The sequence below is a fragment of the Mustela erminea genome, chromosome 5 (genome assembly GCF_009829155.1).
Source record: "Mustela erminea isolate mMusErm1 chromosome 5, mMusErm1.Pri, whole genome shotgun sequence".
Taxonomy (NCBI): domain Eukaryota; kingdom Metazoa; phylum Chordata; class Mammalia; order Carnivora; family Mustelidae; genus Mustela; species Mustela erminea.
In genome coordinates, this window is record NC_045618.1 from 28,243,213 (window position 1) to 28,270,676 (window position 27,464).

Genomic DNA, 27,464 nt, shown 5'->3' on the forward strand with positions numbered 1-27,464 from the left:
TATCTACCTGCAAATAGCTTCCTGTAAGTTAAGGGCACAGTCCTACAAGAATGCCTTCCACTCCCACTTCAGACACCAATTGGAAGTTCAGATTTGTCACTTCTGACTTACCAGATATAAATCAGAGGTTCCAACAATCCCTTCTTTGGGTTTGGCTAGTTTGCTAGAGCGGCTCACAGAACTCAGAGAAACATTTTACTTAGTAGATTACCAGTTTATTATGAAAGGATATAATTCTGCAACAGCCAGATTAAAGAGACACATAGTGCAAAAGACATAGGGGAAGGGGCACATAGCTTCCATGCCCTCTCTGGGCACTCCACAATTCTAGAACCTCCATGTGTTCACCAACCCAAAAGCTCTCTCTGAACTCTGTTGATTTTAGGTATTTAAGGATTTGTTACATAAGCATGATTGATTAAATCTTGGCCATTTGTTATTGAAGTCAATATTTAGTTCTTCCAAAAAAAAAAAAATTTAGTTCTTCTCCCCTCCCCAAAGGCGAGAAGTGAGACTGAAACTTCCAACCCTCTAATCACATAGTTGGTTCCTCTGGTGACTAACCTTCATCCTTAGGTTACCCAGAAAGTTTATAAAAGTCACCTAACATAGCAAAAGATACATTTATTGTTTCCAACATAGGAAATCCTAAGGGTTTTGGGAGATCTGTGCCAGGAATGGGACAAAGACCAAATATATGTATTTATTATTCTAAATCACAATACTGCCAAGGACAGACTTGTATTCTCTGGAATAAAGTAATATTATGTTATAATGTGCAATATTCTTTTTTTTTTTTAATTTCTTTTCAGTGTTCCAGAATTCATTGTTTATGTACCACACCCAGTGCTCCATGCCCTCCATAATACCCACCACCAGGCTCACCCAACCCCCCCCCCGCCACTCCTCCCCTCCAAAACCCTCAGTTTGTTTCTCAGAGTCCACAGTCTCTCAGGGTTTGTCTCCCCCTCCAATTTCCCCCAACTCACTTCTCTCCATCTCCCCATGTCCTCGGTGTTACTCCTTATGCTCAACAAGTAAGCAAACCCATACAATAATTGACTCTCTCTGCTTGAATTATTTCACCCAGCATAATCTCTTCCAGTCCCATCCATGTTGATACAAAAGTTGGGTATTCATCCTTTCTGATGGAGGCATAATACTCCACTGTATATATGGACCATATCTTCTTTATCCATTTGTCCATTGAAGGACACCTTGGCTCTTCCCACAGTTTGGCAACTGTGGCCATTGCTGGTATGAACACTGGGGTACAGAATGCCCTTCTTTTCACTACATCTGTATCTTTGGGGTAAGTACCAAATAGTTGTGCAATGTTCTTTTATAGACATCTAGAATAAACTCTCAAAACGTAAAGACATTTAACTAAGTGTGATACATACAAAAAAAATGTCATAATTGAGGAAAAACAGCCAAGTACTTTGAAATAATTACAGGTGTGTTGAGGAATTTGCAGGACTAGATGGCATACATGGCAAAGAAAATAGGTATTTCAGGAAAGAAATGGGAAATTAAAAAAAAAACAACTTTAGAACTGTAAAATACAAATTCTGACAAAACATTATTCTGACAAAAGATTAATAAACTTGACAGGTCACTAAAAATTAGAGAATGAACAAAAGAAGGCAAAAATTAAGGGTACTTACCCTTGAAAAGGGAATGATACTAGGTGAGACCCACATCTATATGGCTTTCTCTGAGAGCACTTCCAGAATGCACAGCACAGAGCAGACCAATCTCAACCAGAAAGCTGAAGTCTCATTGACCTTGGACTTCAGATATTAAACTCTTCTTGGATCTTTGATTCCTAACCTATGCATGTGTATGGTAAGATATCAAAGATCCAAGGAATAGCACAATAGCTGGTAGTCAAAAAAACTGAACAAAGATTCTGAAAGATACTCCTGAAGAGAAAGTGTTAAGTTGGAGGCCCATTTGGTTAGACTCAAGAAAAAAAAAAAAAAGGAAATTAAACCAAAAGAAAGTTGAGGCTAAATAATGAGAACAATTAAGGCATAAGGCGATAAAAGGGATAAAACATTTTATGAGTATGACATAACCCTGATAACAAATTTATAGGGGACTGCAAGAAAAGAAAATTACAGAAAAAAATCCCTCATTAGATGGACCCCAAATTCCCTAATGATATCAAGTATTTAAGTAAATCAAATTTATGAGAGGATTTATCTCATAAATGCAGGGTTGACTCAACATTTGAAAATCAAACAATGTAATCACATATTAACAACCGAAGGGACAAAAACCATCTAATCATCTTAATAGATGTGGAAGTATATTTGAAAAAAATCCAACAACCATTCATGATTAAAAACTCTCAACAAACTAGGAATAGAAAAATACTTTCTCAACCTAATAAAAAAAAACCTGTAAAAAAAATGCCATACTTAATGGTAGATCAAATGCTTTTACTTCTATGGTCAGGAACAAGGTAAACCTATTTGCTCCCAACACTTCTGCAATATTATACTGGAGGTTCTAGCCAGTGCAATAAAGAGGAAAAAGAAATAAAAGGCATAAAGATTGGAAAATAAGTGAAAACTGTCTTTATTCATAAGTGTCTTTATTCATATTCTTTCCAATTCATAAAGATTGGAAAATAAGTAAAAACTGTCTTTATTCATAAGTGACATAATTGTGTATGTTGAAAATATAAAGGAATCTCAAACTACTAAAACAAATAAGTGAATTTAATAAGTTCGTAAGATTCAAGGTCAATATAAAAAGTATTTCTATATTAGAGCAGCATCCTGAAAAATTTTAAATAAGCAAATATAATAAAGTGGTATTTATAGGATAAAACTAGGTGGTGGGTTCATTGTAAAATTCTTTCAACTTTCCTGTATGATTGAAATATTTTTTTTGATTGAAATTTTTATAATAAAATACTAGAAGCCAAAGATCATAAAATATAACATTGAAAATATTAACATAGGGATGCATTTAATACAAGATATACAAGATCTGACAACTATAAAGTTGCTCAGAGCAACTATAAAGCATTATTCAGAGAGAATAAATATCAAAATGAAAAGATATACCATATTTATGAAGTAGAAGATTCCATGTGGATGCCAGTTCTTTCCAAATGACATACAAAATCAGCAGAACCCAAATTAATTCCAGCAGGCATTTTGTCAATGACAGGCTGATTCTAAAATTTTTATGAATATGCAAAAGACCTGGAATAATCAAAGTAATCTCGAAGGACAGTATTAGAGGACTTCATTACCTCATTTCAAGACTTTCTATAAAGCCACACTAATCAAGATTAGTGTGGTACTGGCAAAAAGACAAACAGATTAATGAAACAGAGGAGTCCAGAAATAGACTTATAGATTGATTTTTTAAAACTAAAATGCCAAAAAAGTTAATGGAGAAAGAACTGTTTTTAAACAAATGGTGCTAGAACTGGATTATTTAAATTATATGACATTCTGGAAAAGGCAAAACCAGAGAAAGTAAAAAGGTCAGGGCTGGAGGGATAGAAGAATGAATAGATGGAACAGTAAGGGATTTTTAGGGCAGTAAAACTACTCTATAGGACACTATAGTGGTAGGTACAAGTCATTATACACTTGTCAAAAACCACAGAATGTGTAACACCAAAAGTTAATCCTAATGTAAAGAATGGACTTTGGGTGAGAATGTGTTAATAATGTAGGTTCACTGACTATAATAAATATATAAGTAAATGTATAGCTCTGGTACAAGATGTTGATAGTATGGGAGGGTGTGCAAGGAGAGCGGGTATATGGGAAATCTCTACCTTCCTCAGCGAATTTTGCTGTGAACCCAGAACTGTCCCCCAAAATAAAGTGCATTTCTAAGAAAGTAACACATTGTTGACACACACAACAACCATTTCAAGATCTTTACGCTGATGAAAAAGAAACCAGACTTAAAAGGATTCATGGTATATGATTCCATTTATATAAAGTTAACAATAAGCAAAACTAATGTATATTGATGCAAACTGGAGCAGTGGTTGCCTCTGGGTAGGGCATCATGCCAAAGGGGCAAGAGGCAGCTTTCTAGGGTAATGGAAATGTTCTATAGCTTTTTTGGTTACACAGGTATCCACATTTGTCAAAACTTATCAAACTACAGCTGTAAGATCTGTACATTTTACTATATATGTTATATCTCAATTCTAAAAAGTAAATTTTAATTTTTATTTATTTATAAGATTTTATTTATGAATTTGAAGAGAAAAAGAGCAAGCACAAGCAGGGGAAGGGTAGAGGGAGAAGCAGACACCTTGCTGAGTGGGGAGCCTAATGTGGCATTCGAACCTAGGACTCTGGGATCATGACCCGAGTCAAAGGCAGACACTTAATGGACTGAGCCACGTAAGTGCCCTAAAAAGTAAATTTTTAGAAAATTCAACATAATTAGGGGCACCTCCCTGGCTCAGAAGAGCCAGAAGAGCATGAAACTCTTAATCTCAGGGTTGTGAGTTCAAGCCCCACAATGGATGTAGAGATTACTAAAAAATAAATTTAAAAAATTCGGCACAATTACAAACCATTTACACACCTATTAAAGTGGCAAAATAAAACAAGAAACTGACAATATGGAGACCTGATGTGAATGCAGAACAACTGGAATTTTCATACTTTGTTGGTGGGAATATAGAATGGTATAACCACTTTGGAAAAAGGTTTTCTATAATATTAAACAAATACTTATGGCCTACCAAGCCCAGTCCCAGGCATTTACCCAAGAGGAAGTAAAATTATGTTCACATGAAAACCTGACACAAATGTTTACAGCAGCTCTATTCATGAGGGCCCAAACCAAGAGCCCATCCACATGTCCATGACTTGGTCTATGAATAAATAATACCAATTCATACAACACAATACTGTTCAGCAATGAGAAGACATAAATTAACAACCTGGATGAATTTCAAAAGCAGTGTTATGTTAACCCATCCTCAAATGGCTACACAGAAATATATGGTTTCTTTTATATGATATTCTGGAAGAGACAACACCACAGGACAGAGAACAGATTAAGTTGTTGCCAGGGGCTGGGGGAAGACTGACACAAAAGGGCATGTGAGAACTTCTGGAGATTATAAAACTTCTCTATTTTGACTGGAGTAATGGGTACATCAGGATTCACAGAGCTGCATATCTAAAAAGATTAACTTTAACCCAAGTTTTACCTCAATAAACTTGGCTTTAAGGTAGAAAGTAGAGGAACCTGTCTGGCTCAGTTAGTAGAGCATGTGACTCTTGATCTTGGAGTTTTAAGTGAGCCCCATGTTGGGTATAGAGATTATTAAAAATAAAAGTTTAAAAAATAGAAAAAATAAAAAGAGAAAGTCAACTTACAAACCAGTAAATGGAAAACTTAATTCAAACTGAAGTTCTAGGGATGCCTGGGTGGCTCAGTTGGTTAAGCAGTTGCCTTCGGCTCAGGTCATGATCCCAGCGTCCTGGGATCGAGTCCCGCATCGGACTCTTTGCTCAGTGGGGAGCCTGCTTCTCCTGCTGCCTCTGCCTGCCATTCTGTCTGCCTGTGCTCACTCTCTCCCCCTCTCTCTCTCTGATAAATAAATAAAATCTTAAACAAAAACAAACAAAAAAAACAAACTGAAGTTCTAACTAACTCAATGCAAAGAATCTGACCTGATTTGTAAAAGCGAACAAACAAAAACAAGAGCATTGTCACAAGAAAAACTCTTCCCCAAAACTACTGCCTGGGAAAAGGAAAGGGGCTTACTACTGCAAACACTGATAAGCAGTGGAGCACAAAGTCTGAAGTTTTGGAGGTTTTGCCTGGTAGGTTTGGCAGTGGGAAAGGAGGATGGAAGCCTGGGAGCAGGCCGTGTGGTCTCAGGATCCCCACAGTCCCACAGGAAGAAACAATTTTCCTGCTTACAGTGCATTTGGGAGAGGGGACACAATTGCTCTGGGGACAAAAGACCTCATAAGCACTACTGAGCTGCCCTGTTCCCCTGCATAGGGACAAAGACACTAGGTGAGGGCAGCAAACCACGGTGCTGTCTTTTTGCCGATCTTTACCATAAACTCCAAACTGCTGTACTATCAAACTACTGACTTCTGGGACAAACTGGCAAATGGCAAAAGCGTGGGGAGACCACCACCCAAAGAATCAGCATTGCGCCTCAGGGATCTCTAAAATTTGGAGTTTTGAAACTCAGCTCCGTGCCTGAGGTAAAACACAGGAGTACTGTACCACCTAGCAGGCGGACAGCTCGGAGGCAGGCAGGGTGAAGGCAGGGATCTGAAGGAAGCTGGGGACACAAGAAAGGTGATTGATCTTTTGTGAGAGTTTCCTGAAGAGTAGTGGGTATGAACTCAGGGATCAAGAGAAGATGGCAATCCCATTCCCCCTACTGCCCTCCAACCCCCACCCATCAGCACTGAATTAGTATCTTTAAATAGTCACTTTGAATGTAAAATGGACTAAATGCTCCAATCAAAAGACATAGAGTATTAGAAGGAATAAAAAACAAGACCGTCTATATGCTGCCTACAAGAGACTCATTTTAGACCTAAAGATACCTATGGATTTAAGGCGAGGGGGTGGAGAACCATTTATCGTTACTGGATATCAAAAGAAAGCCAGAGTAGCCATGTTTATAACAGACTACATTTTTTTTTTTTATTTTTTAAAGATTTTATTCATTTGACACAGAGAGGGAACACAAGCAGGGGGAGTAGGAGAGGGAGAAGCAGGTCTCGGGCTGAGCAGGGAGCCCAATGTTGGGCTCAATCCCAGGACCCTGGGATCATGACCTGAGCCAAAGGCAGATGCTTAATGACTGAGCCACCCAGGTGCCCCCAGACTACATTTTATTTTTATTTTTAATTTTTATTTATTTATTTTTTAAAGATTTTATTTATTTATTTGACAGAGAGAGAGATCACAAGTAGGCAGAGAGAGAGAGGAGGAGGAAGCAGGCTCCCTGCTGAGCAGAGAGCCCGATGTGGGACTCGATCCCAGGACCCTGAGATCATGACCTGAGCCGAAGGCAGCGGCTTAACCCACTGAGCCACCCAGGCGCCCCCCAGACTACATTTTAAACCAAAGACTGTAATAAGAGATGAAGAAGGGTACTATATTATAATTAAGGGGTCTATCAAACAAGTATATCTAATAATTGTAAATATTTATGCCCCCAACTTGGGAGCACCCAAACGTATAAATCAATTAATAACAAACATAAAGAAACTCACTGATAATACAGTGATAACAGAGGATTTTAACACCCCACTCACAGCAATAGACAGATCACCTAGGCAGAAAATCAACACGGACAATGGCTTTGAGTGATACTGAACGAGATGGTCCTAACAGATATATTCAGAACATTTCATCCTAAAGCAGAGGAAAACACATTCTTTTCAAGTGCACATGGAACATTCTCCAGAACAGATCACATACTGGGTCATAAATCAGGACTCCACAAGTATAAAAAGATAAAGATTATACCACGCATATTTTCAGATCACAACACTATGAAACTTGAGGTCAACCACAAGAAAAAATTTGAAAAGACTACAAATGCATGAAGATGAAAGAACATCATACTAATGAAAGAATGGGTAAAAGAGGAAATAAAAGAAATTAAAAAAAAACACATGGAAGCAAATCAGAATGAAAACATGACAGTCCAAAACCTTTGCGATGCAGCAAAGGTGGCCCTAAGAGGTAAGTATATTGTAATACAGGCCTTCCTCAAGAGGCAAGAAGAGTCTCTTACATTGTTGGTGTGAATGCAAATTGGTGCAGTCACTCTGGAAAACAGTATGGAGGTTCCTCAAAAAATTAAAATAGATCTACCCTATGACTCAGCAATTGCACCACTACATATTTATCTAAAGGGTACAGACATGGTGATTCAAAGGGGGCACATGCACCCCAATGTTTACAGCAATATCCACAATAGCCAAAATATGGAAAGAGCACAAATGTCCATCAATAGATGAATGAATAAAGATGTGATATATATGGAGAGAGTGGTATATACTCAGCCATCAAAAGGAATGAAATCTTGCCATTTTCAATGACATGTGGATGGAACTAGAGGGTATTATGCTAAGGGAGATAAGTCAGTCAGAGAAAGACAAATACCATATGATTTCATTCCTACGTGGAATTTAAGAAACAAAACAGATGAACATAGGGGGGAAGAGAAGGAAAAATAAAACAAAATCAGAGAGGGATCATAAGAGACTCTTATCTATAGGGAACAAATTGAAGGTTGCTGGAAGGCAGGTGGGTTTTAGGGATGGATAACTGGGTGATGGGAATTAAGGAAAGTGCTTTAAGTAGAGCTGTCAGTGATGAATCACTAAATTCTACCCCTGAAATTAATAATAGAGTACATGTTAACCTACTTGAATTTAAATAAGACCTAAAAAAATAACAACAACAACAAAAAAACAGAAACAAAGAAAAACTATACAAAAGTTTCTGTGGCCAAGCAAAAGGAGAATAGAATCTAAAATGCTTTCTTTTTAGGCTGCATTTCCAAATATGACATAATTCACACTTAAATACACATAAATGTATTTTACAGTAGGACATATAAGTATAAACAGCTTATATACATTTTGCTTTATTGATATAATTTTATACACATAGGCTTATATACTATGCGATAATCTCCAAAGAAAACACCTATAAATGTACTTGTCTAGACAATATAGACAACTTTTTAAAATGAACCAAAATAGAGATTCTGATTTCTCAGCTGCATGTGGTGGAATTATTTATGTATAAAGATCAAATCTTAGGTATTTACTACATTAAAGAGATTTAACTTTGTTCCATGCCAGCCATGAGTGACAGTGCGAGAGACTCCACTGTGGAAAGAATAAAAATAAGGTTAAAAAATAGGTTTAAATATTTGAAAATAAGGCTTCAATAATTTCAGAACTGAAAGTATTTGACTTTCCAATTTTTAATTATTTTAAATGTAAATAAAGATGATAATTGGCTTATTAAATACAAATTGAAAAAGTAGCATTTATTTCATATTTCAAATTAATGTTGAAAACAAAACACCTGGCATTTCACTGAACAAATCACAGTTGTCCCCTATGTTATAGAATCTGGAGTCAGTTCATAACAAAATGCTATGTTCTGTGAGATTAAGAGTCACTTATGGTTTGTGTCCCTCCCAATTCCATCTTGTTTCATTGTTTATAAAAAATTAAAAATTAAAAAAAAAAAAGCTATGTTCTAATCTATGAATGGATCCTATTTGCGTAACAATCACCCAGAGCAAAAATGGGCGAGTAAGTCAGTGTTTCCTCTAACATTTTTCTAACAGAATTTTTAAAAATGTTCAGCTATTCTTAACTAGTACATCATGATTAGAATATGCAGAAAAAGGAAAGAGATTAACCCTGCATGCTTAAAAAAAAAAAAAAAAAGGCCGTGCAAAGAGAGATTACTTAGTCTTCTGTTTCTACAAATGAAACAGATCTCTCCTCCCTGTGACTCAATCCACAGACTTGTCTCCTCACATGGTATTTTGAACACCTGTACTTTTGAAATCGCCAAAACAAAACAAAAACCTCAATTCTTATTTTTTGAAAAGAAATAATTATAAAATCTATGCGTAATAGTAAAATATGACTGAGATCTAGTCTGCCATCTGCTTTACTTAGTAATAGTTCTAGAGGGACGCCTGGGTGGCTCAGTGGGTTAAAGCCTCAGCCCTCCGCTCAGGTCATGATCCCAGAGTCCTGGGATCCAGCCCCACATCCTACTCTCTGCTCAGCGGGGAGCCTGCTTCCCTTCCTCTCTCTCTGCCTGCCTCTCTGCCTACTTGTGATCTCTGTCTGTCAAATAAATAAATAAATAAAATCTTAAAAAAAAAAAAACAGTTCTAGAAATCCACTAGTGTAACATATCATATACTAAAAAGCAATATCTTTAGTCCCAGCGTTTTACATCCGATATTCACTCACCACATTGTGATTCTGAAAAAACAAGTCAAAGCATGGCACAACTGCTGAGGGATTTTTTTATGTTGGAAATGGTGAAATTTTCTAATTCTTCATGAGATTAGTACCAAAATAGTAACATTAGCCTTAGGTACAAGAAAATATAAAAGCGGTTAATAATTTAACATGGTATACTCACGATGGGGAAAGGATCCTCTACAGACAGCTTTGTTTAAAATGGTTACAAGAAACATATGGCAGTTTTTAAAGTCGGACTCCATTTTCTCTATAGATTCCATTCTAGGAAAGAAAGTAAACTGCAATTTAGTAAGTATATAAAGGGTTAAGGGTAGGCTACAAAATGCCTTTGGATTAATTTCAAATGTACTTCAGTTTAATTTCCTAAGTCTAAAGATTATGAAATATAAAATTTCCTCTCCCACTTTAAAATATAAATTTTCCAAATATTTGAAGGAAAAAGTCATTATGACATATAACTATGCTCTTTTTGGGTGGTACTGAGTTCTGAAGCTGGGATGACTGGGGATGTTCCGTTTTCCATTACACATTTCTGTATTTTTCCTTTGCATATCTTCTTTATGAAACAACAAATACATTAAAGATATAAAACCCTACATTTTAAAGTTATTAAAAAATGGGAAGGAAAAATCAAGTAAGACGAAATCAGAGAAGGAGACAAACCATCAGAGACTCTTAACTATAGGGCACAAACAGAATTGCTGGGGGGGGGCGGGTGGGAGGATAGGGTAATTGGGTGATGGGCATTAAGGAGGCTGCATGATGAAGTGAGTACTGGGTGTTATATGCAACTAATGAATTACTGAACTCTAACTGAAACTAATGATACACTATATGTTAACAAATTGAATTTAAATAAAATTTATAAAAAATAAAATCTTTAAAAAAATAAAAACTTTATTATGGACAATATGGAACGTACATAGGAGAGAGTGCAGAGGACACTCACATACCCACATCCAGCCTCAGCAGTCATCTACTGCAAAGAGGCTCTGTGCATAGCCCATATCCACCACATATAGAAACAAATTTGAGACCTCATAGCCCTTTGGTCATAAATATTTCAGTGTGTATACATTAAAGATACAGACTCCTTTTAAAACAGCCACAATACAATGAATACTGTTATGCTGAAAAGATATTAAAAAAAAAAAAACACCATAATACCATTTGCTTGAAAATATTTAACAATGATTTTTTAATATCACCAAATAACCAGTGTTCAAAATTCACATTGCTTTTGAAATTTTTCACTCTTCTACTCTACATCTGAATCAGGATCAATTAATTTCCATAAACTATAATGGCTCATAATGCTTCTAAAGTCTTCCTTACTCCGTGTTGTTGTTCTCACAATTTACTTTTTGAAGAAATTGAAACAATTCAATTTTAGCCAAGCAAATGCAGCAGTGTTATTATTTCCACCTCTATGTCCCAGTGATATGGAAAGAAAAATGTGCTTTACATACTTTGAGACAGCCATAACAAAGCAAGTAAGAATTTTATTTTCATCCTGCAATTAAGAATTCTAAACTACACTTAGTTTCCTTATTCAGAGCATTCTGAAACAGCGTAGATTAAGGTTTTAATTTTTTTTTTTTAAAGATTTTATTTATTTGTCAGAGAGAGAGCGAGCGAGAGCGAGCACAGGCAGACAGAGTGGAAGGCAGAGTCAGAGGGAGAAGCAGGCTCCCTCCGGAGCAAGGAGCCCGATGTGGGACTCGATCCCAGGACGCTGGGATCATGACCTGAGCCGAAGGCAGCTGCTTAACCAACTGATCCACCCAGGCATCCCAAGGTTTTAATTTTGATTAGCACTATCATGAATTCTTACCTCCTTACTGACATGTACAAGCTATTATTCCAACAGTCTGGTCAATCAGACTTGCACTTTCATTTTAGGGAAGTAACAGAGGAATTATCATGAATTTTATGAACAAGACAGGGACAAACTACTGAACTGTACATTAACAGTAGAGGATGGCACTTTAGATATGAAAAGCAAGCTCCTGGCTCCACAACTGTCCTCTGACTTTATGGCATCTGTCTTTCTGTATGATTCTGGACAATACTCTATCAAGACATGCAGAATTTGCTTTAAAATAATTCAGCAAGTTATGAATGGAGTTGGGCACCTAAAGTTTGTTAGGCAGTTTGCTCTAATTGTGTATGTTTCAAAGTATTCATAATGAACAAAACTTTTACAAGTAAACATGAATGCAATCTAAGAATATCTACTTGTTCCAATTAAAATTTTCAGGTAATTGTTTTACAACTCAAAAAAAACTGCACACTTTTGATGCTGCCTAGTTAAAATGAAAAAGTTCAACTCTTACTTTCGTATATGTAATATATGATATGTGATATGTGACATGGGATATGTGATATAAGTGATATGTAATATATTGCACCAAGATGTAAAAAGACTCCCAGAATGTACTTTACAAAAAAGTTTTGAGAATAAAGCCAGTTTAAAAATTTTTTAAAATTTAAATTCAATTTAATTAACATATCCTGTATTATTAGTTTCTGTGGTAGAATCAGTGATTCCTCAATTGCATTCAACATCCACTGCTCTTAACTTCAAGTCCTTTCCTTAATGTCCATCACCTAGTTACCCCATCCCTAAACCCACCTCCCCACCAGCCACCCTCAGTTTGTTCCCTATAGTTGTTCGTTATGGTTTGTCTCCCTCTTTTGCTCTTATTTTTATTTTGCTTAGCATGATACCCTCTAGTTCCATCCATATGTTGTTGCAAATGGCAAGATTTCATTCTTTTTTTTTTTAATTTAATATCAAGAGTGTAATACAAAAGCCCCAAATACAATGAAGGAAACACATTCCCCCATTAATACCAACAACAATGCTCTTTCAACATGTGCCTGTTGAATGGAATGGGGATTTAATTTCACTACTGAAAAAAAATAATGCAGTGAGTCTCTTCACAGCCAATATCCTTATACAATCTAGTAGTGAAATGAATGTTTATAATGCTTCAAACAGTTTCAACCTGCAGTTTGATACCACATCTTTTTGTTTGTACAGTCCTCAGTAAGATGATCTACAGTAATAGCAACCATTCAAAGAACAAACCATTGATTAAAACCACACTGATTTAAGGCTCAATCAAGTAATATAGAGCCCCAAACTAAATGGTTAAATATATGAACTACTTGTATTGAAATCTATTATTTGATTCTCTCATGACTATTAAATTGGTTCTTAGCAAATAAACTCTTTAAAGGCAAAATTCACCTCATTTGAGTTTTGACCCAGAAGTTCAACAACAATCACGAAGTCCGCAGTCTTATTGGCAAAACTGATATACAGTGTCTCTAAGTCACTATGCTCAAGGTTAAGAGCGATGCATATTCCATTTTTACATTTTACTGGAATTTTACATGTTCAATTCATGATTTTAAATCTCTAGGTTTTCGTTCCTCCAAACTGTCTGAAGACACAGTGTGCCACAGACTTAAGACTTCTGTTTCTCTCTCTATTTTCTTCAAACAGAAACATTTATCAAGTGTCTACATGTTCTAGAAGGGGAATTTTTCGGAGGTGGCCACTTCTTCGGAATAGTCCGACGCCATCAGGCCTCTGAAGCAAGAGGAGGGGGAAGAGAAAAAAGCTGAAACACAAGGTTCATCTGGTAAGTTTTACATTAACCATTACAAGCTGGATAGTATAAGAATGTGGCTTTTTTGGCTCAAAAAGTCTGAGTCTTGGTGTGGAAACGAGTACTTGGCTGTCCCACCACAGCTTTCTCGTAGTGGGACTGTCAGGGAAGTCTTGACTGGGGAGTATGATTTGTTTACCTATCAGGCGTAAACTTCCAGGCACTCAGTTCATTTTGGGCTTGTTCCAGTTTGTCTTTAGTCTGTTCCAGTTCACCTTTCATTTTTAGGAAAAACAAGTTGATCCCTGGGTCTACCATTGTTGATCTCAGCTGGGCAACGCTAGGCTGCTGGACTTGCTTGAGGTACTGGATTTGAGTTGTACACTCTTGCATCTCTTGCTCCTTGGTTGCTAGTCGCATTAAAAGGATGTTTTCCCTGCGAGCAGACTCTTGTTGCTGTTGCTTTAATTTTTCTTCAGATTCCCTTAACCCAGTGACACCATTAGAATTAAGATCTGTGTACTTGCCCTCCAAAGCTTGGACATATGCTTCATATTGTTTCCATCTTAGAATTAACTCATCTCGTGCCATAACTTTGAAGTCTGTTTCACTCAGCCGAACCTTTTTGGGAAGAGGTTCCTCGTTGGTCATCTTGAATCCTCTCCAGACGGAGGCCGCGCCGGCGCCGCCCAGTCACATAGGCCAAGGCCGCGCTGCCCGCTCGCCAGCCGGGCCTCCAGACCGCACTACCCCCAGCCCCCGCGCTCCTCCAAGATTTCATTCTTTTTGATGTTTGAGTAATATACCATTCTTTGTGTGTGTGTGTATGTGTATACACCACATCTTCTTTGCTCATTTATCTGTCGATGGACATCTGGACTCTTTCCATATTTTGGCTATTGAGGACATTGCTAGTATGAACATGGGGGTGCATGTGTCCTTTTAAATCACTATGTCTGTACCCTTTGGATAAATATGTAGTGGTACAACTGCTGGGCTGTAGGGTGGCTCTGGGCTGTAGGGTAGCTCTATTTTAACTTTTTTTTTTTTTTAAGATTTTATTTATTTGAAAGAGATCACAAGTAGGTGGAGAGACAGCAGAGAGAGAGGAGGAAGCAGGCTCCCCACTGAGCAGAAAGCCCGATGCAGAGCTCGATCCCAGGACCCTGAGATCATGACCTGAGCCGAAGGCAGTGGCTTAACCCACTGAGCCACCCAGGCGCCCCTATTTTAACTTTTTGAGGAACTTCCATACTGTTTTCCAGAGTGACTGCACCATTTACATTCCCACCAACAATGCAAGAGGATTCCCTTTTCTCCACATCCTTGCCAACATCTGTTCCTTCCTGACTGGTTAATTTTTAGTCATTCTGCCTGGTATGAGGTGGTATTTCATTGTGGTTTTGATTTCTATTTCCCTGATACTGAGTGATACTGAGCATTTTTTCCTGTGACTACTGGCCATTTGTATGTCTTCTTTGGAGAAATCTTTCATGTTTTCTGCACATTTCTTGACTGGGTTGTTTTTTGGGTGTTGAGTTTGATTAGTTCTTCTTCTTTTTTTTTTTTTTAAATAAGATTTTATTTGTCAGAGACAGACTGAGAGAGTGAGAGAGCACAAGTAGGGGGAGTGGCAGGCAGTGGAGAAGCAGGGTCCTGGGATCCTGACCTGAGCTGAAGCCGGACACTTAATGACCAAGGTACCCAGGTGTCCCTTTTAAGTTTGGATACTAGCCCTTTATCTGATGTCATTTGTGAATATCTTCTCCCATTCCATAGGCTGCCTTTAGTTTTGCTGAAGTTTTGCTGTGCAGAAGCTTTTTATCTTGATGAACTCCCAATAGTTAATTTTTGCTTTTCTTTCCCCTGCCTTTGGAGATGTGTCTAGCAAGAAGTTGCTGCCTCTGTTCTCTTTTAGGAATTTAATGGATTCTTGTTTCACATTTAGGTCTTTCATTCATTTTGAGTTTATTTTTGTGTATGGGGTAAGAAAGTGGTCCAGTTTCATTCTGCATGTGGCTGTCCTATTTTCCCAATACCATCTGTTGAAGAGACTGTCTTTTCTCCACTGGATATTCTTTCCTGCTTTGTTGATTAGTTGGCCATGCAGTTGAGGGTCCATTTCTGGGTTATCTACTCTGTTCCATGATCTTTGTGTTTATTCTTATGGCAGTACCATATTGTCTTGATGATTACAGTTTGTAATACAGTGTGAAGTCTGGAACTGGGATGCCTCCAGCTCTGCCTTTCTTTTTCAACATTCCTTTGGCTACTCAAGGTCTTTTCTAGCTTCCATACAAATTTTAGGATTGTTTGCTACAGCTCTGTGAAAAATGCGAGTGGTGTTTCGGTAGGGATGATTGCTCTGGGTAGCAGACATTTTATTTTTTTTTTTTTTATTTTTTTTTATTTTTTTTTTTTTTTAAAGATTTTATTTATTTATTTGACAGAGAGAGATCACAAGTAGGCAGAGAGGCAGGCAGAGAGAGAGAGAGGAGGAAGCAGGCTCCCTGCTGAGCAGAGAGCCGGATGCGGGACTCGATCCAAGGACCCTGAGATCATGACCTGAGCCGAAAGCAGCGGCTTAACCCACTGAGCCACCCAGGCGTCCCAGGGTAGCAGACATTTTAAACAGTATTTGTTCTTCTAATACATAAGCATGGATTGTTTTCCAATTTTTTTCTTAAGTGTTCTATAGTTTTCGGAGTACAGATCCTTTTACTCTCTGATTAGGTTTATTCCTAAGTATCTTATGGTTTTTGGTGCAATTGTAAATGGGATCAATTCCTTGATTTTTCTTTTTTATGTCTCATTGTTGGTATACAGAAATGTGATCAACTTCTGTACATTGATTTTATATCGGCCACTTTGCTGAATTCCTGTATGAGTCCTAACAGTTTCTGGGTGGAGTCTTTTAGGTTTTCAACATAGATTATCATGTCATCTGTGAGTGAAAGTTTGACTTCTTTGCCAATTTGGATACCTTTTATTTCTTTTTGTTTTCTGTTGAGGCTAGAACTGCCAGTACAATGTTGAATAGCAGTGGTGAGAATGGGCATCCCTGTTATGTTTCTGACCCTAGGGGACAAACTCTGAGTTCTTCCCCCTTGAGGATGACATTTGCTGTGGGTCTTCTGAATGTTGAGGAATGTTCCCTCTATCCCTACTTTTTGAAGATTTTAATATAGAAAGGATGCTCTATTTTGTCAAATGCTTTTTCTGCATCAACTGAGAGAATCATGTGGTTGTCTTTTCTTTTATTAATGTGGTGCATGATCTTGATTGATTTGTGGATGTTGAACAACATCCGCAGACCAGGAATAAATCCCACTTCGTCCTGCTGAATAATCCTTTTGATGTATTGTTGACTTCTTTTTCTTATATTTTTTATTAATATATAATATATTATTTGTATGGTTAGATTCTATTAGCTAGTATCTTGGTGAGAATTTTTGCATCCATCTTCATCAGAGATTTGGTTGGTAATTCTCTTTTGGTGGGGTCTTTAGTTTTTGGGATCAAGGTAATGCTGGCCTCATAGAGTGAGTGTGGAAGTTTTCCTTTCATTTCTGTTTTTTCACACAGCTTCAGAAGAATAGGTATTAACTCTTTAAATTTTTGGTAGAATTCTGCTGGGAGGCTATCTGGCCCTGGACTCTTGCTTGTTGGGAGATTTTTGATTACTGCTTCAATTTCATTGCTGGTTATGGGTCTATTCAGGTTTTCTATTTCTTCCTGTTTTAGTTTTGGTAATTGTAAGTTTCTAGGAATGCATCCATTTCTTCCAGATGGCCCAATTTGTTGCCATATAGTTGTGCATAATATTCTCTTATAATTGTTCGGTTTTTTTCCAGTGTTGGTTCTGATTTCTCCTCTTTCATTCATGATTTTATTGCTTTGGGTCCTTTCTCTTTTCTTTTTGATCATCTGGCTAGTGGGTTATCAATCTTATTAATTCTTTGATGGAAACAGCTACTAGTTTCATTGATTTATTATTTTTTTATTTCTAGGTCATTGATTTCTGCTACAATTTTTATTTCTCATCTCCTGCTGGTTAGGCTTTGCTACTCTTTTCCCAGATCCTTTAGGTGTAAGGCTAGGTTCTGAATTTGAAACTTTTCTTGCTACTTGAGGAAGGCTTGTATTGCTATATACTTCCCTCTTATAATCAGTTTTGCTGTATCTGAAGTGTTTTTGAACTGTCATGTTTTCATTTTCTTCCACATGTTTTTAAAATTCTTCTTAATTTCATGGTTGACCCATTCATTCCTTAGTAGGATGCTCTTTAACCTCCAAGTGTTTGTGTTCCTTCCAAATTTTCTCTGGTGATTAAATTCAAATTTTAAAGCACTATGGTCTGAAGTAGGCATGGCATAATCTCAGTCTTCTAGTACCAGCTGAGACCTGATTTGTGACCCAGTATGTCATCTATTCTGGAGAATGTTCCATGTGTACTTGAGAAGAATGTGTATTCTGTTGCTTTAGGATGAAATGCTCTGAATATATCTGTGAAGTCCATCTGGTCCATTATGTCTTTCAAAGCCCTTGTTTCCTTGCTGATTTTCTGCTTAGATGATCTGTCCATTGCTTTGAGTGGAGTGTTAAAGTCCCCTACTGTTTTTATATTATTATCAATGTATTTCCTCAATTTTGTTATTAATTGGTTTATATATTTGGCTGTACACATGTTAGGAGATAAATACTTACAACTGTTAGATCTTCTTATTGGATAGACCCTTTAATTATGATACAGTATCCTTCATCTCTTATTACAGTCTTAGATTGAAAATCTAGTTTATCTAAGGATCTAGTTTATCTAAGTCATCCTTAGATAACTCTGGCTTTCTTTTGATGCCCATTAACATGATAAATGGTTCTCCACCCCTTCCCTTTCAATGTGGAGGTGTTGATGGATCTAAAACGAGTCTCTTGTAATCAGCATATTGATGGGTCTTGTTCTTTTATATACTAATACCCTCTGTCTTATGATTATTTAGTCCATTTACATTGAGTTATTATTTAAAGATATGAATTTAGTGTCATTGTATTACTTGCAAAGTCACTGTACTTGTAGACTGCCTATTATTTCTTGGTCTTTGATAAGTTTTGGGCTCTATCTTTGCTCAAAGGATTCTCTTTAATATTTCTTGCAGGGCTGGTTTAGTGTTCACAAATTCCTTTGGTTTTTGTTTTCCTGGATACTCTTTATCTCTCCTCTTCTGAATGACAGCCTTGCTGGATATTTTTGGCTGCATATTTCTCCCATTTAGTACACTGATTATATAACATGCCAGTCCTTTTGGACTGCCAGTTCTCTGTGCCCAGGTCTGCCACCAGCCTTATATTTGTATCCTTGCAGATTCAGGACCTCTTTTCCAGAGTGGCTTTCAGAATTCTCTCTTTATTTCTGAAATCTGCAAGCTTCACTATTATATGTCAAGGGGTTGACCTATTTTTATTGATTTTTGAGGGTGGAGTTCTCTGTGGTTCCTGGATTTGAATGCTTGTTTTCTTCCCCAGATTAGGGAAGTTCTCAGCTATAATTTGTTCAACCTTAATTCAACCTATAAACCTTCTGCCCCTCTCTCTCTCTTCATTTTTGGGGACCCCTATTGTCTGCATATTATTTTGCTTTCAGGAATTGCTAATTTCTTGCAGTCTCCCTTTGTGATCCAGTAGTTATCTTTCTCTCTTCTTTTCAGCTTCCTTATTTTCCATCATTTTGTCTTCTGTATCACTAACTTCTCCTCTGCCTCATTCATCCTTGGCATTAGAGACTCCAGTTTTGACTGCATCCCAGTAATAGCATTTTTAGTTTTGGCCTGATTAAATTTTAGCTTTTATTTCTCCAGTAAGGGATTTTATAGTGTCTCCTATGGTTTTTTCAAGCCCAGCCAGTATCTTTTTAATCACTTCAAATTCTAATTCAGACATCTTACTTATATCCATATTTAAATTCCTGGCATTGAGTGCTACCCCTGTTCTTTCTTTCATGCTGAATTTCTCCATCTGGTCATTATGTCCAGAAAAGAATAAAAGAAAGAGAAAAGACAACATACCAACAAGAACAACAGAAAAAAAAAAATAACAAAACAAACCAGAAGAAAATAAAAACAAGACAAAATAAGAAAAAAAAAAAACCCCACAAATAAACTGAATGAAACAAAATACTAGATCCTGGGTTTATTTTGGTCTGCTTATTAAAAGAAACGAGATTCCTAAATAGGAAAGAAAGGAAAATATATATATGAAAATAAAGTAAAATAAAAAAGGAAAATAAAAGTAAAGTAAGATAAAATATACAATGTATAAAAGTAAATATATGTATATAAAACATACAGGTAAAAGTTAAAATAATTGAAAAAATAAGAAAACAGCATAGAAAAAATAAAACTGAAAGACTAAAGAATAATAAACTGCAAATGTTATATACGGTTTTCCCCACAAGCTGAAGTTGTGCAGTTCTGTATGATCAGTGAATTTGGTGCTGGTTGGATGTTCCTGTTGGTCATCTTGGGGAGAGGCCAATTGTGCTGATTCTCAGGTGCCCTTGTGGTGGTGAAATTGCACTTCCCTTGCTAGGGGGCCAAGCTCAGTGTTAGCGGTTCTAAATTCCACTTTGTGGTGCTGTTTTGCTCCTTGAAGGGTTTCAGCACCAATGGGGGCAGGGAATGAAAATGGCGGCGCCCCACTCTCTAGCCCCAGAACTGAAAGTTTGTGCTGCCCACTCTTCAGTGAGCCGTCAAAGAAAAGCAGTCATTCATAAGCCAGTTTTAAAAGGGAAACTGAAATGGTCAAAACGCAGAGGCTCCACAAGCTACATACTTACTTCCATGCTCCCAGACCTGCTTGCCAACCATCTGCAAACATGAGAGCCAAATTCAATACCTTCATGATGGCTTCTTTCACAAAACTGACCTAGAGATTAAAGCCACAGACAGAATATAGGCTCTGTAACTATGTGTGGACACTGACACCAACACTTTTATTCAATCTACATGAGTCACAGAAAAAGTTCATCAATGCAATGACAGCCTTCAATATAATATGGAAGGGTGCTGGTTGTGAATAAGTGCACCTGGAATCAGGCCACATATCTAATGCACCTGTGATATAGGGAGTATTAGCAGCAGAGTCTGACCAACAGAGCAAGTGACTATTTCCTCGGCTGGCCATTTAAATGCACCAACAAAAGGGAGCAAGTAATCTAATGGCTATAAATTGACTTAATTCTGTATATTCTCACTAAGCTGGTTGCACTTCCTGACTAAAGCACTACTATTCCACAACTGCAGACACAATCTTCCAATTGAATCTAAGTGCAGTGCAGGGTGCAGATGACTGTAATACAGTTCATATCTGTTTCTCTTAGATATAATTTCTCGTAATATGGCACAAATTTGTAACTTAATTTAGTCATTCCTGATAGACTATTCTGCTTATTAAGTATAAAATTCTGAAGTGGAGAGACAATCTCCCTTGGCCAGCTTCATTCCTGCCTCATGGCCAAATCTGCAGACACCATCTCACGTACCTTTTCTCTCAGCAAACAACGATCATGGATGGTTGATAAGTATCTATAGTGAATCTTAATCAACTGATCTAAATCCTTGGCTTCCTCGACTTGATGTTGAAACTCCAGCCCTGTACTGTGAAGAATCTTGAAGAGAAAGATGAAAAGTTTATTAATCATCAGACTTCTATGAAGACGTGTACACTAGACATAAAACTTTATATCAATCTCTTCTACTCCTCTCAAATTCTTTTTTCAATAATTACATCTGTAAAATTTACAAAATGCCTTCTTTAAAGGCTGACATTCTTATCTTAGAATAATGATGGGGGGCCAGTTCTTTAGGAAATCCATTCACAGAGTAAACAAATGCCTTACTCTGGACTAACAGACTGTTCCTGGTGGGAAGGGCCAAGTGTATCAAATCACATACAAAAAGCATTTTTAAAAAAAATTATCGGGTAAACTGAACTTATATGTTTTCAGAAGTTTCAATGTTTTTATAATAATCTTCTTTATAAGAAGCATAGACGTAATTTAACTAGAAAATAAGAAGCAAAAACTTAAACTCCTACCATATACTCTCAATAATAAGGGTTTAAGGCTGTCTCTGAAAGCCAATGTATGGTAATCAGAAAGCACCTCTGCCATATGCATCACATCTAAAACACAGGCTTCAAAGGCTCACTTCTTCCAAATAAAACGAGTTTTAGAACTTGTATACAAATAAGTTTTTCTTTTTAAACCAATCATTTTAAATCCCAAATGTCTTCTTAGAATTCTGCTATTGTTCAATTATCTGAACTTCTCTTTCAGACCTCCTCTAGATCTGGTTTTAAGATGTGTAAGAAAAGCAGTTTCATTTAGTTTGTAATGAGTTGTTTCTTGCTTGTAGGAAAAAAATGTATTTATATAATCTGGCTGCATCTTCCTCCTTACATACCACACTAGCCTGACTGTAACTGGCTGTTACTAAAATTTGAAGCCATTTTTTAGGGACAGATCTGTCACCACTGATAAAGTTTAAAAGACTATACTGCAAGTTCAGAAGGCAATTCCAGAAGAGGAGCTTTGGGTATGCCCATCCTAAGAGGCAGCTGGACAGGAGGGACAGAAGTCTCCAGATGCATGTGCTCTGGCATGTTTAAAAAAACATTTTCCGGGGTGCCTGGGTGGCTCAGTGGGTTAAAGCCTCTGCTTTGGCTCAGGTCAGGGTCCCAGGGTCCTGGGATCGAGCCCCACATCAGGCTCTCTGCTCGACGGAAAGCCTGCTTCCTCCTCTTTCTCTGCCTGTCTCCTCTGCCTACTTGTAATCTCTGTCTGTCAAATAAATAAATAAAAATCTTTAAAAATTATTAAAAAAAAATTTCCCCCACTATCATGTTATTTTATGATCAAATATTTTATATGCACTATTGTTACACTTACAGTCTATAAGTACTTTGTGGGCTCTTATAAATATATCACAAGTAATTCAGACACAAACCCTGGTCATGATGTAGTTGTGTAAGCTGTTCACAAAGTGCATGAGCTTTACTCTCAAGAGGAACATACGATGAATCTGCTGTCTTATTGGTTCCTTTTGTGATCCAAACTGAGCAGCTGTGCCTTGTTCACATAAAAATCCTTCTCTGAGTTGTGGTTTTCCAGCAGTACTAGCTAGTTCTGTGCAAGATTGAAAGAGTAGAGTAAGTGAGAAGAACATCTACTCAAATGCACCTGTGCCACTGCACAGGGGTGGGACTTATGATGTGGTCATCACCTGCAAAAGGTACTCTACAGGAGGCATATTAAGGACCTACCTTCAGTGTCTCTGGAAGGTAAAGTAGTGAAAAGTTCCCCTTATCACTGTCATTAAAACCTAAATGCCAACTTAAGAAAAAAACAAACAAACAAAACCCAACTAAATGCCAAGTCCCAATACTCTGTCATTAAATTTTTTTTTTCATAATTTAAGAATATTTATTCTGGCTACATTCCTCACCAAGCTGTTATATTTCAGATTGACTGCAGTACAATTCCCTGGTATTTCATTCAGGGAGGTTAATTTTGAGAACTGCAAAACTGTTGCTATAAATACTTGTCATCTGGGCACTTGTGTATACATAAAAAATGACCAAAGATTACCCATTTCTTTATTTCAGGGCTAAAATGCAACTATAATTTATCTGTTGAAAACAAATCTTACCACCAAATAGTAAAACATCCAGACTATATTTTGCCCATTTTATTTGCAATAAGAGAAGGAACACCTGATTATAAATTTTTTGACATTCCAAACTTATAACAATATCCACAGGCCATGGGATCTATAAAAACAAAAACAGAAAATTAGAGTAGAACGTAACCTACCTATTACTTGCATGGTCTAATTTAATAGAAAATAATATTCTTACAAAATGTATCAGCACATACCTTATAGCTCAGGGTCAGACCATCTAAGATATGAACAGGGAGTTTCTTCTTGGTTGTGTCAACATTTTCATAAGATATAGACAGACTAGACAAAGAAATTTCAGTTTTAGTTTGTGAAAGTACTAAGCTCAAATAAAAATACTCTTTAAAAAACCATCAGCATTTTAACATTTATATCATATTTCAAAGAAGACATATTTCATAAAAGGAATGCAAATATTCCAATAAAGGTTTTCTATCATGTATGGTTTTAGAAGTAAGTAAGAGGAGCAAAGTTGTTTTTTTCGAAGATGGCGGGGAAGTAGGAGGAGGTGCCTTTTCAACCTGTACCCCAAAGTGAGCTGATTACCTACCAAAGCACTCCGTTCACCCATGAAATCAGCCTGAGATCAGAATTATACGTCTGGATCTCTACAGGGGCAGAAGACGCCAGTGGGCAGGTAAAGCGGAGTGGGAACGGTAAACTGATAACGGAACATAAACAAAAGGGGGAGGGAGCCACCAGAGGCGACCGGTTGGAAAGTAATACTCCCAATACGAGGGAGAGTGCCCTGCATCTGGGGACCAGCATTAACTTGGAGACTGGTTGAAAGCACTGCAAAAGAGCAAGGGATCGAGGCGGGTAAATTGTGGGAATGGGGTGGCTAGGGACAGGGGCTTAAGTCCCAGGTCCCAGGACAGCCACCCCTGGCACTGAGCCAGAGAGAGTGCAGTGGAGAAACCAGGTCTTGGTCCCTAAGCCACTAGCACACCCGAGGATGCATGGGGTCCGGCTCCTGTGAGGGGATGGGAGCCATGCTGGATGGCAGAACACGGGAGCCCTGCTATAGAGCCTGGGATACTCACGCCCCACATCCTCCCCTGAGAGAGGTACAAAAGCTGGCGCCCTTTGATACACACCATTGTTTCAGAGCCTAAGACGTGTGCACCAAACTCTCCCCCCAGAGAGGTGCACGAAGGCCCAGCCTGGTGCTTTCAGACCTGTGCCTCATTCTCAGAGCCTGAGTTCTGCGCGTGACCCACAGCCTCCCCTGAAATTGGTGCGCAGCCGGGCACTCTTAGACCCAGAAAGACCGGGCACTCCCAGCCCAGGCCAGCAGGAAAATCTCAGTGGGTGATCACTGCATGGAACCTCTCTGGCGGTCTGGACCTGCCCAGACAGCCGCCACTGCCATGGCTTTGGGTACAAGCAAAAGATCCTGCGTCCCCAGGGACCGTGACTTGGAACCTGCTCTGTCAGTGGCCAAGGGGGAACTTATTTGGGCTCTGCAGCCAGACTGAGGCTTCTCTCTGAGAGGGAGGTCAGGGTGCACTTTGTTTTCCTCAAACTACAAAAACCATCAAAAGCGGTCAAGGTGAGAGAAAAAAAAAAGTGAACAAACATAAAAACCGCCAGAGAACAAAAGCTGGAAAAAACCAGTTTCCTCAGAGCCACCCCCCTTGAGGGGGGTGGGAGGACTTAACTCAGGGAACATCATTGACTGAAAACCCACGTGGCGGGCCCCTCTCCCAGAAAACAAAACAAGAAAGGAAAAAAAAAAAAGAGAGAGAAAAGAAAAAAAAGGACTACAAAAGAACAAACACTACTTCATAGGAAAACTTTTATTTTTTACTCGTTCCCACTATTCTGGTTCATTTTTTTTTTATATATAGATAATTTTTTTAACCTATTTACCATCACAGTGAGATGTCCAGTACCTCAAATTCCATAATAATCTTCTAACCTGAACTTTTTGATACATACACCTACGTTTTTCTTTTGCATTTCTATTTTTTGAATTCCTTTTTTAAAAATTTTAGTTCAGTTTAGTCTAGTTTATTTCTTTTTATTTTTATTTTCTGATATTCATATAGAATTAAACTTCAAAGTAATCCCCTTTCCCCAATCAATACTACCCCAATAGGTAAACCAATTTTGAATCGCCCTTTATCTTAGGAAAGTTGAGTCCTTTAACAAAGATATCAAGATACATCCAGGAAGAATCAAAAAAAACCTTCCTCGCCCACATTGAGAATTTATAACCACTCTCTCATCTTTTTCTTCCACCAGTGTTTCTGTGTTTTTGTGTTTGTCCTGATAGCATAAAAATCTTACACTTGGGGTTCTTTTTGACGAGGTTCTTCCTTTATTTGCACATATATATATATATTTTTTTTTTTTCTCTTGTCATATACTTTTATAAGTCTTTTTGTTTGTCTACTTCATAAATGTTACCTTGGGGCCCATTTGGGCTGAACCTTCTCTTTCATTTTCCCTTTCTTTCCTGTCTCTCTCTCTCTCTCTCTTTTTTTCTTTTCTTTTTCTTTTCTTTTGTCTCTCATTTGGGTGGGGAATCCCGATTGCTCAGAAGTGTTCCAGGGTGCACCTTGACTGCACCACGGTCAATACATCCAGCTACATCTGTTCAGTCATCTCTCACCAAAATGACTAGGAGGAGGAAGGTCCAACAGAAGAAAAAAACAGAGGATGGACCTTCTGCAACAGAGCTAATGGCTATCAATATAGACAATATGTCGGAAAGAGAATTCAGGCTAACAATTATCCAGGCAATAGCTAGTTGTGAAAGCCATGGATGACAAAAAGGAATTGATTAGGGCCGAGCTGAAAGAGATGAGAGATGATGTTGACAATGTTAGGGCGGAGCTTAAAGCTACCAGGGAGGAGGTTCACAATGCTCTCAATGAGTTCCAATATAATAAATTCTCTCAAAGTTAGGGTAACTGAGACAGAAGATAGAATTAGTGATCTGGAGGACAAACAGATAGAGAGAAAGGACCAGGAGGAAGCCTGGAACAAACAGCTTAGAAACCACGAAAACAGAATCAGGGAAATAAATGATGCCATGAAACGTTCCAACGTCAGAATTATTGGAATCCCTGAAGGGGAGGAGAAAGAAAGAAGTCTAGAATATATAGTGGAGCAAGTTCTTCATGAAAATTTTCCCAGTCTCGCAAATGGAACCAGCGTTCATGTACTAGAGGCCGAACAGTCTCCACCCAAGATTAAAGATCCCCAAAAAACATCAAGACACCTGATAGTCAAATTGAGGAATCATAATTGTAGACATAATCTCTTGAAAGCTGCTAGGACAAAGAGGCTCCTTACTTAAAGAGGAAAGCCTATCAGAATAACGTCAGACCTGTCCACAGAGACCTGGCAAGCCAGAAAGGGCTGGAAAGATATATTCAGGGCACTAAATGAGAAGAACATGCAGCCAAGAATACTTTATCCAGCAAGACTGACATTCAAAATGGATGGAGAGATAAAGAGTTTCCAAGACTAGCAAGGCTTAAAAGACTATGTAACCACCAAGCCGACAGTGCAGGAAATATTAAGGGGGGGGTTCTATAAAAGAGGAAAAATCCTAAGAATAGCATTGCACAGAAATATAGAAATAATCTACAGAAAGAAAGACTTCAAAGGTAACTCGATGTCAATAAAAACATATCTATCAATAATCACTCCGAATATGAACGGCCTACATGCACCCATAAAACGACACAGGGTTGCAGATTGGATCAAACGACAGGACCCATCCATATGTTGTCTACGAGAGACCCATTTTGAACCTAAAGATACACCCAGACTGAAAGTGAAGGGATGGAGAAGCATCTTTCATGCCAATGGGCCTCAAAAGAAGGCTGGGGTAGCGATTCTCATATCAGATAAATTAGATTTTAAACTAAAGACTGTAGTCAGAGATACAGAAGGACACTACATCATTCTGAAAGGAACTATCCACCAAGATAATCTAACAATTGTAAATATCTATGCCCCCAATATGGGAGCAGCCAATTACATAAGAAAACTGTTAATCAAGATAAAGAGTGATATTGATATGAATACACTAATAGTAGGAAATCTTAACATGTCTCTCTCAGAAATAGTTCACCGAAGCAGAA

The 27,464-nt window shown here is 37.7% G+C and overlaps 2 protein-coding genes across 5 annotated transcripts in view; both read right to left on the reverse strand.

Moving 5' to 3' along the window:
• Positions 1-8,406: 8,406 nt before the first annotated feature.
• TUBGCP5 (tubulin gamma complex associated protein 5) overlaps positions 8,407-27,464 on the reverse strand; it is a 109,933-nt gene continuing 90,875 nt past the window's right edge. For all 4 annotated transcript variants that reach the window (XM_032342329.1, XM_032342330.1, XM_032342328.1 and 1 more), the window contains 7 exons: positions 23,562-23,646; positions 23,335-23,455; positions 22,633-22,811; positions 21,168-21,293; positions 20,463-20,551; positions 10,174-10,274; positions 8,407-8,885 (listed from right to left, as the gene is read on the reverse strand). In XM_032342329.1, coding sequence (XP_032198220.1) covers positions 8,839-8,885; positions 10,174-10,274; positions 20,463-20,551; positions 21,168-21,293; positions 22,633-22,811; positions 23,335-23,455; positions 23,562-23,646 — 748 coding nt within the window. In that variant the 3' untranslated portion in view covers positions 8,407-8,838. The remainder of the gene's footprint in view (positions 8,886-10,173; positions 10,275-20,462; positions 20,552-21,167; positions 21,294-22,632; positions 22,812-23,334; positions 23,456-23,561; positions 23,647-27,464) is intronic.
• On the reverse strand, positions 13,216-14,398 carry LOC116590500 (pre-mRNA-splicing regulator WTAP-like). The gene is made up of 2 exons (XM_032342332.1): positions 13,833-14,398; positions 13,216-13,614 (listed from the first exon to the last, which is right to left on the reverse strand). Exons 1-2 carry the CDS (start codon positions 14,282-14,284, stop codon positions 13,554-13,556), a joined length of 513 nt encoding a protein of 170 aa, XP_032198223.1. The 5' UTR covers positions 14,285-14,398; the 3' UTR covers positions 13,216-13,553.

Excerpts from the sequence above, each read along its gene's own strand:
- LOC116590500 (XM_032342332.1), bottom strand. The coding sequence starts at position 14,284 with ATGACCAACGAGGAACCTCTTCCCAAAAAGGTTCGGCTGAGTGAAACA. Across the intron at positions 13,615-13,832 it reads TGGAAGTTTACGCCTGATAG|AGGCCTGATGGCGTCGGACT; the intron begins GTAAACAAATCA and ends CTCTTGCTTCAG.